The sequence below is a fragment of the Heteronotia binoei genome, chromosome 1 (assembly GCF_032191835.1).
Source record: "Heteronotia binoei isolate CCM8104 ecotype False Entrance Well chromosome 1, APGP_CSIRO_Hbin_v1, whole genome shotgun sequence".
NCBI classification, from domain to species: Eukaryota; Metazoa; Chordata; class Lepidosauria; order Squamata; family Gekkonidae; genus Heteronotia; species Heteronotia binoei.
Genome location: NC_083223.1, coordinates 252,505,260 through 252,518,987, shown reverse-complemented (window position 1 = coordinate 252,518,987; position 13,728 = coordinate 252,505,260). Strand labels below are relative to the sequence as shown.

The 13,728-nt window shown below is 46.8% G+C and overlaps 1 protein-coding gene and 1 long non-coding RNA gene across 2 annotated transcripts; one reads left to right on the top strand and one right to left on the bottom strand.

The window, feature by feature from the left end:
• Positions 1-196: 196 nt before the first annotated feature.
• On the top strand, positions 197-11,209 carry ZFPL1 (zinc finger protein like 1). Its single transcript, XM_060252888.1, has 8 exons — positions 197-380; positions 1,300-1,438; positions 2,475-2,586; positions 2,701-2,894; positions 6,129-6,204; positions 7,020-7,196; positions 8,408-8,537; positions 9,322-11,209. The coding sequence occupies exons 2-8, from the start codon at positions 1,337-1,339 to the stop codon at positions 9,506-9,508; spliced, it is 978 nt and encodes a 325-aa protein (XP_060108871.1). The 5' UTR covers positions 197-380; positions 1,300-1,336; the 3' UTR covers positions 9,509-11,209.
• On the bottom strand, positions 11,063-13,491 carry LOC132581581 (uncharacterized). The gene is made up of 2 exons (XR_009556131.1): positions 13,385-13,491; positions 11,063-11,391 (listed from the first exon to the last, which is right to left on the bottom strand). It is a non-coding gene; the product is annotated as an uncharacterized LOC132581581 (long non-coding RNA).
• Positions 13,492-13,728: the final 237 nt, after the last annotated feature.

Genomic DNA, 13,728 nt, shown 5'->3' with positions numbered 1-13,728 from the left:
TACCTTCCAATGTCAAGGCTGATGGAATTCACCACAGAGATGCCAGCACATAGAGCGGTTACCACTCTGCGCGTCCATAGAGGTCCCTGCTTTTCAACTTCAAACAGGAAGTTCTTTCTGCCTCTATGGTTTGAAGCGATCGCTGTAGCGTCATATGTTGTTTTCCTCTCGGGCGCCACTGTTATGTATGACGCCATCACAGCGCGACTTTCCCGGAAGAGACGTGGCATTGGAGCCAACGGTCAAAAACGCCCCCCCCCCCCCGGCCTGGCTATCTCCGCCCTTTTTGTTGTTTCTTGGATAGAGGCTTCTTTTGAGCCGGAGAAGAAGCTGGTGGAGAAGAGCGAGGGCCCGGTTGCCAGGGTTCCTGCAGAGAGGAGGTAAAAAGGCGGCGCCAGGGAGCCTGGCTTCCTTTCTCGGGGACGGCAGGATTCAAAGGAAGGTCCTGCGGCTAGGACGTATGGGTTAGAGTTGGGGAGGTTTCACCGAGATATAGTAATATTGTGAGTGGAATTCCTCTGAGTAGAGGACCAGCTGGTGTGTCTGGAGGCCGGAAGTATATAGATTTCCTAAATATATCAGACTTAATCCTTTAAGTGTTAACGTTTCAAGCTGGTGTATATCTATTAAAAAGTAAACACCAGTACACTTATTGGGACTTCCTTCCACATAGTAGGATTGGAATGTACGGGGGTGGAGGGGAGAATGCCTGGATTCTCTCTTAAGTATCTGTCACTTTTTCTTCATAAAGACTGATCATGTATACAGCTTACTAACGTTATTTAATCAAAGGCATACCTGAATTCAGTATGGTTTATTCCTAAATCACTGTGCATGGGCTGTTTCCATCATTGTGCCTTCTTGCACCTTTGAAAATTGCATAAGAGGCAGTAGGTTTAAGGCTTATTGGTTTTGTATCTTGCCTTCCCAGCTGAAGCAGGCTCAGGGCAGCTTCCTGAGTAAGTTTCCAGGCCCTTCTTTTCCCTTCAGTGCATCTTCATGTTTGCCCACTTGTTCCCTTGATAAATGTGCAGGAGCCCTACAAGAGGAATAAAGGAAAAGAAAGGTGGAGCTATGAAGGCTTTGATTAAAATGTCTGGGAGGATAGGCTAAACTGTGTGATCTGTAAACTTCTTTAGCAAGGAATATATAGGAACTAGTGCAGATGGGTGTATTTTGTAGTCTGAAAAGCAAATAACTATGCCCCGTTACTGTGGGAGGCATTGGGTCAGGCATGCAAATGAAAAGCTCCCAGGCAAGACTGTAACTCCACTTTCTGTGTTTTCTTACCCTGTCCAGCTCATTTGGGTCCTGAACTGTCACTCTGCTGACTAACATGGGGCTCTGTAAATGCCCCAAAAGGAAGGTCACCAACTTGTTCTGCTTTGAGCACCGGGTGAATGTCTGTGAGAGCTGCATCGTTGCTAACCATGCCAAGGTAAATGGTACTGCTGGGCTGGGCACAGAAGAGTGGGATTGATTTATACCCTGCTTTTCAATCACATGATCTTGAAGATGACTTGCAGCAGATCAAAACAGTGCGAGAATATGGCTTGTGCTCCATCTCTTGACAGTGAAGCATTTCCAAGAGATGGTGTGGGAGCCTGATATTAAAACCTTCCTCCAGCGTTCAGGTGTCTTTTTTCTAGTATTGTTCTCACAGAGCTAGGCAGGATAAATAATTCCCCTATCCTAGAAGTATGTTTCTAATGGCCACTCACAGGTAGAACTTCTCATCCATGAGGGCTCAACATTACATCAGTCAAGGCCACCTTGGGAAATCCAGCTAATGGGGAGGAAAACTTCAGAGGAGCAATGTTTAAATCAGTAGAGTTTGGTCTTTTCAGCAGCTATATACTCTGCAACTGTCTTTTTTCCGTTGAGGTCCCCACCAATGTATCATGTAAAAAATTCACAGACACAGAGGGTGCCTTGCAGTTGTTTAGTTCTGCCAACTTTTGATAAAAATTTCTTATTCCAGCTGGTTTTTTTGTGGTAGGGGCTTGTGAAATATCTGAGTTCTGTTCATATAGCTCAATATTGAATAAGAAGATACTGGATTTATATCCCACCCTATACTTTGAATCTCAGAGTCTCAGAGCGGTCACAATCTCCTTTACCTTCCCCCTCACAACAGACACCCTGTGAGGTGGATGGGGCTGAGAGAGCTCTTCCAGAAGCTGCCCTTTCAAGGACAACTCCTGTGAAAGCTATGGCTGACCCAAGGCCATTCCAGCAGGTGCAAGTGGAGGAGTGGGGAATCAAACCTGGTTCTCCCAGACAAGAATCCACGCACTTAACCACTATGCCAAACTGGCTCTCATTGTCTGGCTGTGAGTCTTGAACCGAGGCCTTTCCCAGCTGTGCTTTCTGAGATCTTGTTTAAACAGAGATGCTAAAGTTGAATCAGGGCCTCTTGTAAGCAGGTGCCGTACATCGCCACAACCTCTTCACCAAATGTTCCTCTCTCTCAGTGCATTGTCCAGTCGTACCTCCAGTGGCTTCAGGACAGCGATTACAATCCCAATTGTCGGCTGTGCAATACCCTTCTCTCCACCAAAGAGACAGTTCGGCTTGTCTGTTATGGTCAGTAATCTCTTTGTCAGCCCATCTGCAGATGTGTACAGTTCTCAGAAGTAATTTGAAACCCCTTTGCTTTTTTTGGAGTCTCCTTAACAACCCGTCCCCTCTTCTCTGCAGATCTCTTTCACTGGTCCTGCCTCAACGAGATGGCAAATCAACTGCCCCCAAACACTGCCCCTGCAGGCTACCAGTGCCCCAGCTGCCAGGCCCCCATCTTCCCCTCTGCCAACCTGGTCAGTCCAGTGGCATCAGTGCTGCGAGAGAAGCTATCAACAGTCAACTGGGCTCGGGCTGGCCTTGGGCTCCCACTGGTAAGCAGCATGTCTTTCAGTACACTTCTGGGCAGAGGCATGCAAATGGAAACCCTGATATCTTGTTGCCTGTTTTGTTTATGTAGATCTTAATCTGCTGTATAATTGTGGCTGCGAGGGAGGGCTTGCATGGTTCTTGAATTAAAAGGGGGTTGCTGTATGTATGTGTTCGGTGTACAGCATAAGAAATCAAACTATCAAGTTAGAGCAAAAGACTGCAAGGAATAAGGGTAGCATGATAGGAAGGATGATGGCTACCAAGTAGAAATGTCACAAAATATTGTTGGGGCTCTGCCAAGACATAAAATACAAATTCACAAATAAGTGTTCTGATTGTGCCATGGTGGGGAGCATTGATTTATTTTATATTTTTATTTTATCAAATTTATATCCTGCCTTCCCTTGGCGGATGGAGAGCTGTGCTGGATTGAGCCAAAAAGACACATTTTATTTTTTTGCTAGATGCTTTTCAGAAGTCCCCAAGCATAGTACAACAGCACCTACCTTCCCTGCTTTGTCTGTCCCTTAGCCGACAGGTATTCAGTGCCCCTGAAATAATTGGTTCTGTTTAGCCATTATGGCTCATTGCTGTGGACAAATAATTTTAATGAAGCAATCTCACCAGTGTGCCTTTACAACAATGTAAGTTAATAGTCTTTCCTTGGATCAATTGTTAGTCAGGTTCTTTCGTCTTCCTTGGATTAGTTGGAGCGGTTCCTCAGTGGAACAGTCTTCTTCGGGAGGTGGTGGGCTTTCCTTCCTGGCAGGTTTTTAAACAGGGGCTAGATGGCCATCTTACAGCAATGCTGATTCTGTGAATTAGGCAGATCATGAGGAGAGCTGGAAGGGTGTGTGGGGGAAGGTATTTGTGAAGTTCCTGCATTGTGCAGAGGGTTGTACTAGATGACCCTGGAGGTCCCTTCCAATTGCCAGTCAGTTTCACTGGGTGAATCCAGCATCTGATACTGAAACAGAAAAATCTCTACCTGCTTTCTCAGTGACCTCCCCCCACTCCTACCTCTACATTTAAATGCCCCCCATATTTAAATGCCCTAAATGTTTTAACTTTTCTGCATAGAAGAAAGTTTTTTAGCTGAAAGGGGTGATCAGAACTGTGCCCAGTGTTTCAAATATGTCCGCATCTTAAGAGTTACAATATTCTTGTTTTAATTTTGTGCGCTCATCTTGTATAAAGCAATAGAACTGGGTGTGGGGGGAAGCTCTTGGTTGGGAGCAGGGGAGGAATATATGCCTTCTTGCATCCATTAGGGACAAGAGGATCTGTGGTTTGGGGTGGGTGAGATAAGTCCCCATGTTTGCTAAAGGGATGGCAGCCCTCATTTTCCACTTCTCATAAAAGAAATTTTGGAGAGTGCTAAAAAAAGACTGATTTTTACCCTTTTGGAATACTTTTTAAGATATGGTTTTACATACTTGAGATGAATATGTAAGACAGTTTGCAGCATTAGATGATGATTCCTGTGTACGCTACAGATAAGTACAACAGTTTTAAGGATACACTTATTGTTTAAGTATGAATAGTTTTGACAACAATTAGTGATGATGATAATAAGTTTGGTAATTATTAGGTATCAGCATTATCAGTGTTACGGAGTTTGACGATATCCAAATATGTCAGACTGAACAAATAAAAATGTTCTACTGTAGTATGGGGTGTATCAGTTTGCAGTTGTCTCCCAAGTATTGGGGACACTTGCATTTTTGTTGGTAGAACATTAAGAAGTTACTAGTTGTCTATATTAAGGAGTTACTAGTTGTATATATTCACAGGCATGCCAAATGGCACTGCATTATATGCTGAATAAGTTATGGAATTTAGGTGGTGCATTCTATGTTGTTTAAAGCAGCAAAATAGGTTTAGGTTTGATAGGACATTAAGTATTGTGTAGAGAGCCCCATGGCGCAGAGTGGTAATACTGCAGTCAAACTCTCTGCTCACAACCTGAGCTCAAACTCAGCGGAAGCTGGGTTCAGGTAGCCAGCTCGAGGTAGACTCAGCCTTCTATCCTTCCAAGGTCGGTAAAATGAGTACCCAGCTTGCTGGGGGGAAGTGTAGATGACTGGGGAAGACAATGGCAAACCACCCTTGAAAAAGTCTGCTGTGAAAACGTTGTGATGCAACATCACCCCAGTCAGAAATGACTGGTGTTTGCACAGGGAACCACCTTTACCTTAAGTATTGTATATTTCCTAGCCCCCCCCCCCAAGAAGCTGTTTACCCCCCCCCCCCAGTGTTTTCAACCTAGTTTTTTCTCATTGCTTCAAAATTTCTAGAAATCTTACATTTCTAGCAGTTATTGAATTGCTTCTCGAGTGCTCATGCCTATTCTATAGGGCAGGGGTGGGGAACCTCTGTCCCAAGGGCCATATGTGGCCCTTGAGGTCACTTGGTGTGGCCCTCGGGGATTGCTGGGCCAAACTGAGCAATATGGCAGCCTCACTGGGGCCTGGCTGGCCAGCAACGATTGTGGGGCCCAGCTGCACTGTGCAGCAGCCTCCCCAGGGCCAGGCAGGAATCACAGGGCCCAGATGTACTGTGCAGCAGCCTCCCTGGGTCCTGGCTGGTTGGCCAGAATTACTGCAGGGCCTGGAAAAGTTACTGTCACAGTTCAGTTTGCACTTGATTATCCCAGATGGTGTGGCCTAATATGCTAATGAGTGTGTGACCTAATATGCTAACATTAGGGGATGTGGTCTAATATGCTAATGAGTTCCTGTGGCTTTTTCTACAAAAAAGCCCTGGACCTATGCATTTGCGGAGGGCGGAGGGCCAGGTGTGTGTGTGTGTGTGTGCGCGCGGGCCAGATTAGGCTCTCCCCGCATGACTTCAAATAGAAAAACAATTTGCATCAATTTTGCTGGCCAGAATCATTCTCCCTCAGCGGAGCACTTTTTTAAGTTGATAATTTTTTATGGTCCGCAAATGATGTTCTAAATATCTGTATGGCCCTTGGTAGAAAAAAGGCTCCCCACCCCTGCTATAGGGCGATGGAAACATCCATGGAAATGAAAGTACAGGTTTGGCACATCCCTGCCAATGAAGAGAAAACCCTTAGCCAGGCAGGCCTAGCCAAAGACAGACTTTTGGGCTGGGGCAACAGTGTCAGCCTCTCTCTGTCTCCTTGCTTCTGAAGCTTTCTTTGAGTCCCCACTGAGTCCCCTTGCTTTCTCAGTCTGCATCATTATCCTCTGCTTTGTTTCTGTTTCCATCAGATTGATGAAGCTGAGGTGCTCCAGGAAATAGATTCACATGACACCACTGACTATACTGACTGGTCCAGCTTCACAGGTGAGTTTTAGCAGCCAGAAGCTGTGCAGATTGCAGAAGCACCATCTCTTGTCCATGGAAGCACCAGATCATGCATTGCTTACTTCAGAGGTGGCCAACAGTAGCTCTCCAGATGTTTTTTGCCTACAACTCCCATCAGCCCCAGCCATTGGCCATGCTGGCTGGGGCTGATGGGAGTTGTAGGCAAAAAAAACATCTGGAGAGCTACCGTTGACCACCCCTGGCTTACTTGATCAATTATTAAGGGCCATACATTAAAACCACCCAGTTGGTTACCAGTATGTTTCTAGGCCTAATTCACTGTGTTTTCTAAACTCAGAATGGACCCCTTTGTATACTGGGGACTGCATTTTCCTGTATGAACTTGCTCCAGCGTTTTAAATTGGCAACTGGCCTTTGTAAGACGCAGAGCCTTCTTGGTTGCTGCCCTGGGCTGAGCGAAGGGTGGTTAGTTTGGCTTCCTGTCTGGGGATGTTCCGTAGATGAGTGAAAAGCATTTAGCTTGCTTTTTGTAGTTAATCTGACGTGTTCTTGGTCTTTCCTTTTCTTAGTCATCTGTTTTCATGAACTCTGCTGCTTTGATGATTTGGGTATTTGTGGGGGTCTTACATTTTAAAGTCTTCTTCCCATTTTTTTATGGCGACGTGTGATGCTTTGAGAGACAGTATAAATGAAGTGCATCTCAGTCCCCATAAGAGCTAGGCATTTGCTTTAAGAGGAGCCCAAGATCCTAGCAACACATCCTGTGATGGGTGGGAAGAGGCAAACCAAGGCCCAACCAAGTCATTACTCTCTCTCGTCCTTTCTCTCTCCAGTCGTCAGTTCAGAGGATGCCAGCCAGCAGAGCTCCCAGTCCGCCTTTGCCTACAGCACGAGTGCCGCCCTCCCCTCCTCCCAGCAGCAGCAAGGCCTGAACAACGGGGGCCTGCAGGAGCAGCACACGGTCATCAGCATGAACGCCTTGGGTGGGGAGCCAGTCATCATGAATGCAGGTACACCCTTAAGCAGAACCTCCCTTCTTGGTATTCTACCTTTAATGGCTTGCAGCCACCTTCATACCTGAAGTAGCACAGCTGCAAAACATTCTGGGTTGCCTCTTGAAGGGGGGGGGGGAGGTTCTTGCTTACAGAGCCAAAGGGGTGGTTCTGTTCCTTTAGTTTGGGGGACAGGGCTAAATGAAAGAGGGTAAGCTGATCTTGTCCACCCTCCTAATGTAACAAGACAAGCTGGTGAGCCTTGTGGTCTCTGGAAGCTGGCTAGGCCTATTTCTTGAGGTCAAAGGTGACAATTCTGTTCCTTGGCTGCCTTCACTGTAGAAGAATTCAACCTCTTCTGAGTTTTAGCAGTCCCAGCCAGCATTATTTAGAATGCTGAATAATTTAGAGATGCAAAGGAGTGTTCCAGGAGTAGCTAGAGATGCAGGGAAAGAGGAAGAATTCATAGTCATAGCTAACAGGGCTTACAGATCAAGCAAACCAAGGCTGAAAGATCTGCTGTGGCTTGGTTGGTGAAGTGGAGATGGTATCCACAGTGAAAGACGATGTGGTGTAGTGGTTAAAGTGTTAGACCTAGGATATGGGAGCCCCAGGTTCAAGTCCCAGATCTGCCAGGGGAGCTGGCTGGGTAACTTTGGGCCACTTAGCCTAAACTACCTCACAGGATTTTTGTGAGGATAAATTGGAGGAGAGGTGAACTGCGTAAGCTGCTTAGGATCCCCATCGGGGGGGTGGGGGGGTGGGAGGGTAGATTTCACTCATGCACGCACCCTATCACCCAAAATGTCATAACAAAAGCCAGCAAATATGCAAGAGCAAAGAGGAGTGGGGCATAGCAGAGATGTGCCCGGCTGCATGCTGCCTTCCTCCAATAGCCTCACCAACAGCAGTTGGAATCTGAAAGTTGTGAGGAGGCACTCCTGGTTGGAGCTGAGTCCAGCCTGGATGGATCACTGCCTTGTTGCTTCTGCCCCTCACCCCCAATGGCCGTGGTTGTCTGCAGAATGAGAGTGAGAAGAGATGGGTGTATGCCCATGCCAAGTGAAGAAGAGAGGGAAAGTTATGACTGGAAAACAAGGATGGCACATTGGGCAGGATTCATTGCGATCCGTTTGGCAACTAGTTTTGCATGCCTCAATACATTTGGGGGGTGAGGAGCTTTTTTCAGCTCCTGCTTTCCACTCCATAATCTGTTCTCTTTCCTCCAGCTTCTTCACCACGGAAAGTTTATGACACTCGAGAAGGCGGTGGTGGCAGAGCCTCTGACACTCGGATAGACTTTGACGAAGACAAGTACCGCCGGCGTCCGGCTCTTGGCTGGCTGGCCCAGCTGCTTAAGTAAGTGCAGAAGAACTGGGCTGACTTTCAGGGTGAGGAAATGGCGAAGGCTTCTCTTTGCTGTGTCTTGGGCTGGGAAACTGTTGCTTCCCAGTCACTGCTGTTCATCTTTTCCATATCCTGTACTGGGTATATCCACTGCTGGAAGAAATGTGATGTTACCCACCCTGAGCCCACTTGTGGGAAGGGCGGGATGGAAATCCAACCAATGAAATAAGTAAAAATAAATTATGCAAAATGTTGCAGAGTGATGGTTTCTGGCAAGGCTTTATCTGACCCTGGAGCACTTCAGTCCTCGATGCTCTGACAGGGGTTGAGAGAAGAGGCGCAGACAATGGGTGCTATTACGCAAGAGATTTGGCCCTGGGTTCAATCCCTGGTACCTTTAAATACACAATCTCAAGTAACAAGTGTTTGGAAAAACATTCCTTGCCTCAGTCTTTGGGGAGCCAATTTGGGTAAGATTAGACAGTATTGAGTTAGGTCAGATCATTGCCCCAAATCAATATTTAAGTGTTTTCTGTGTTTAATAGTTGTGTTATATAAACCTTGGCTGTCTGGTTTCATTGGTGACATTCAACTGCTGCTTTTCCTTTTGGCTTCAGTTCCTCTGCCTGTATTGTTTCTTAGTATTCCGTCTCTGTCATTCTTCTCGGCTGAATGGTTGGCCATGCTGTGACCTCATAGAAGCTCAAGCAGTCTGGCTTCAGCTTCTTCCATGCAGATGTTCTCACCATATTGAGAGAGGGTGTCAATGATAGTTTCTATACCTTCCTCCTGGCAGGAACCGTTTCAGCTCCAGGAAGCAACCGCGGTCCTTGATGCAGAGGTTCATCATCCTGCTCCTGATTGGAGGGATCGGCTTCCTCACACTCATCATCATCATGATGAAGCTGGGACGGGCCTCAGCTGACAATGACCCCAACCTGGACCCCATGTTCAACCCACACATCCGAGTTGGGCAGCAGTGAGTTGGGCAGCTTCCCCCACCCCTGCTGTATGTTCTGCCCTGCTCCAGAGCTCCCGGCTACTTGGGGAAGACTGAACTGGGGATGGCTCCCTGGAAAATCTCTGCAGCCAGATGAACCTCTTTCCCTGAAAGAGCACAGCCTGGCTCTGAAGCCCGCAAGGCCCACCTTGGTAGCTTAAAGGAAGATGCCCTGAGTGAAGGGGGGCAGTCTTCCTCTTTCTCTCCTGTTCAATGTGGATCCCAAGCTCGGGACTTTCGCTTTTTGGAGCCTGCTATTGGTAGCCTTCAGGGATACTGGTCTACAAAGTCACGTGGGCAACAGAGGAGGCCCACCAGATGGATTTCCAGCAGGGGGCTGCTGCATCTGCTTGGCAGATTGCCCTGATGCTTTAGAGGAAAACAAGGGTACTGAGTCTTGTTCTGTCAGCTGCCACTTTCTGGAACCCCTTCCTGCTGTATTCATCCAAGCCTACATCTGTTGTTGGGAAGGTCATTCCAGGTTTCCCTTGTCACTTGGCCACGTCCTCAGCTTAGGAGGTAGTGGAGGCTGAGAGGGTTGTTTGTATGCTTTTCCCTGACATAGTGTTTAAGATTTTCATTGAAGGGAATGGTAGAATCCCCCCCAGTGTTCACTTTCCCAAGCCAGCAGTAGTATCTGATGCTGTTTGATCCCCTGGTGTTGGTCCTCCTCCTCCTCCTATATCGAGCGGGACCATTTTTCGACAAGCCACCTGTGTTCCATGAATGCCAGGAGTGCCTCCATCGATCTGGAGCGTGCATGAGAGCGCTTGCCATGAAGAGATGGGTGCTATCCAAACCAGGACACTTGCCAGACTTATATCATTCCTGAGTCTCTCTTTTCAATGTGGTGGCATTCTAAAAGAGACAAGCTGCCGACCCAGCGGATGACACCCCTGCTTCCTTTGGTTTGCCCATCTGTGGAGTTTCTGTAGCTAAGAAAGGCATCAAGCAATGGAGGAACTCTTCCCCCCCGCCAAACACACACAAACTCCATAATATGTGGGTGGGCAGGACCTTGCTCTCATAGGTCCACAGTATTTGCTGCATTACTGGCCCTGATGAAAAATTTGTCCTGTTTGGGCTTAAGTTCCATATCTGGCTCAGTGGGCCTTTTGATGAGATTCAGGGGAACTGATTATTGGGATATGTTACAGCATTCGTGGCTGTAATGGCTACATCTCTTCAAACCTGGTTAAGAACAGTTGGTGGGTTGCACTTTTTTTCCCTTTTTTACTGTTTGGGGGGGTGGGGCTTTAAGGAGTTTGCTTTTAAGTTATTTTGTGTGTGTGGTCTGAGATGCCCTGAAATCAATAGATGGGCTGCCAGATCTTCAAGATAGCTGCCTATCTGTTGCAGGCTCCTCTCCACCACCACTACCAGCCTCGTGGTGGTTTCTGAGGAGAGCAGTTTCCAAATGTTACCCAAGACTCTGCTTTTAAAACGGCAGATGATACTGTGTGGAAAGCAGCTGAGAGTCTGGATGAGTTGTGTGCCCCCTGAGCTCCTGGATTATTCCTCTGTTCTAACTCTGCTGTTGCAAAACACTAAGAAGGCCCATGTGGCTTTATTTACTGCCTCAATTCATACGGTTTGTGGAGGGCCTGGTAGAAACACAAGACTGTGTAAGAGACTAAAGCAATAGACTTGTATGTTGCAATTCTATTAAATGCTGTTGGCTAAATCCTGAGCCCATTTTGCTGCTTCTGTTCCTCAAAGTTAAACTGGAACGGCATTTCCCAGATTCCTTGGGGAACTGCTCAGTCCTCTCTTTTGAAGTGATTCTCTACTCATAGCGCTCTTCTCTGTAGGCAATGGTGAGATACTCCATGATGAAACGAGCAATGAAGACTGCAAAGTTCAGGGCTAGGCAGAAAGAAAAAGGATGAGATCGATCATGTCTTGTGTTCCAAGCAGCAGGACGAAGCTGCTAAGTCCATGCTTTCTCCTTTCCTAATTGGGAACTTTGGGGAGGGTTCTGTGGTAGAGCATGTGCTTTACATCCAAAATACCCTAGTTGAGTCTCTGGAACAGGGGTGGCCAAAGTTGCTTAACGTAAGAGCCTCATAGAATAAATGCCAAGTGTTTGAGAGCCTCAATATATTAATATGAGATACCTGAGAGCCGCAAGGAAGGAGGGAAGGAAGGAAAATAGATGGGGAAAGGAGGAGAGAGGTGGAAAGAAAGCAACTTTAAATTCATTGTCCAAGTCGCCAGCTGGCTTGGCTTGGAGAAGTGATTTAAAGAGACAAATGCCTTCTCCAAGCTGGCCAATGGGGTGGTGGGAGCTTCAAGAGCCACACAATATATGTGAAAGAGCCACATGTGGCTCCTGAGCCGCAGTTTGGCCACCCCTGCTCTGAAATCCCATGTTGAAAGATCTTAGTAGGGGTGCAAAAGACCTTGGAGAGTTAATACCAGCCAGATGGTTCACTGTCATGTGACACCCCCTCCCCCATCTTGCTGTACATTGACTTAATTATATGTTTAGTTTCAGTGAATGGGAAAAAAGATTTGGGACAGAGGAAATCCAAATCTGTTGGATTTCTTAGATTCCGCTCTATATTACTAAAAACCTTATTTAACTAAGTACACATGTAGGCCAAAGAGGAGATGGGAGAATCTCTTCCAGGTTAGATAAATGGTTCCTTCTTCCCCTACCACCACACTGGGGAGAGAATGCATTGTAGGATTTTCTTACAACCAAGCAATGTTTAAAAACATCTTCCCTGAGGAAAGAAATAGCATTTAGTACTGCCTTCAGCCTTTTCTTTCCCCTTCCCACCCAGGGCTGGCCCTGCCACTAGGAAAACTAGGCAATTTCCTAGGGCACCAGTCTTCTGGGGGCACCAAACTGGGTGCCCCCATGTGACTTGGTGACTATATCAGTGCCAGGGAGACACCAGAAGTTAGCCTTGCCCAGGGTGCCAGACAGTCTAGGGCCAGCCCTGTTCCTACCTCTTTGAGCTCCTGTGCTACAGCATTTGCCTGTCTTTTTAACATCTCAGGCCAGGGGTCCCTAGCCTCTTTGAGTCTATGGGCTACTTCGGGATTCTGACATAGGATGGGTAAAGAAAATCACAGAATGGCTGCTGCAGGAAGTGGAGGAAACCACACATCGGGGCGTAAAGTTATACATGATTCTAACAGTAGCTCTTCAACATTTCGGGTGGAAGCTCTATAACAGGATGTCTTTTTAAATGAGCATATTGCTTGTAATTATTTTTTTTTGCATGCACACAGGTTACCTTCATTCACACAGCGAAGACCCTCATGCTGTGGTGACAGTTGCTGCCAAAGCAACGTTTTTGAAAATCTGCACAGCCAGTCAGATCTCCAGTGTCAAATCAGAAGCCCTTCTGCCAATAGTCCCATCTGGCCCCACTCAGTTTCTAAAAACACTTGGCAGGCACCAAGAAAGGTGTTGGTGAGCCACTGTGGTGCCCACGGGCACAGCATTAGGAACCCCCAACTTAAGAGGAGGTGGGCATCAGCATTCTAGACACCTGAATTATTGCTGTGAAGGAAGAAGAAAATCCCTTTTAGCAAAGGGGGAAGCAAGGCAGAAGGAAGGGTTGTATACTTTCAGGAGCAGTAGTAAAGCCATAGACTTTTAGAGGCTCAAGGCTAGAAGGGCAAAGATAAGGGGGAAATATCTTACTGCCCCAGGCAGCTTTTGGCTTCTCCAGTGGTACATCAGGATTTGGTCTTTTTCTTTGAATGGAACTAGGCTGTCCCACCTAATAAGTTGGGGGCTTGTTCAGTGCGTTTGGGACTCTAGTTCTAGCTGCTTGCCATGTCTCTGATTTGATTGGCTATCCTCCCATCTCTCCCCCTCACTTAAGTTTCAAGTCCTCACCGAAAGATGTGAGAGCAAAGCACATCAGTACGCTGTCTTCTGCTTGCAAGGTGTAGATGGTTGCGAGCAGAGCCCAGTAAAAGCTGACCACTTGTGAGAACTGCAGAACAAAAAAGGCAATGTAAAAATCTTTGTCTCAAAGAGATATTTTGGGTGTGCATGAGCACATTCGTTGTTGGCAAGAAGTACGGAAAGGTTTTTCTCAGTGTGGTGGGTTTTCTCTTAGCACTTTTCTTCTCTCTTCCATTGTTCAACTGGGTTTCACTAGCAGAAAACTATCCTTGAAAATATTAGTCCATGGAAAGCAAAAAAAAAAAAGTAAATGTACCTGTCTTCTTGGCCAA

Excerpts from the sequence above, each read along its gene's own strand:
- ZFPL1 (XM_060252888.1), top strand. The coding sequence starts at position 1,337 with ATGGGGCTCTGTAAATGCCCCAAAAGGAAGGTCACCAACTTGTTCTGC. Across the intron at positions 1,439-2,474 it reads TCGTTGCTAACCATGCCAAG|TGCATTGTCCAGTCGTACCT; the intron begins GTAAATGGTACT and ends CCTCTCTCTCAG. Across the intron at positions 2,587-2,700 it reads AGTTCGGCTTGTCTGTTATG|ATCTCTTTCACTGGTCCTGC; the intron begins GTCAGTAATCTC and ends TCTTCTCTGCAG.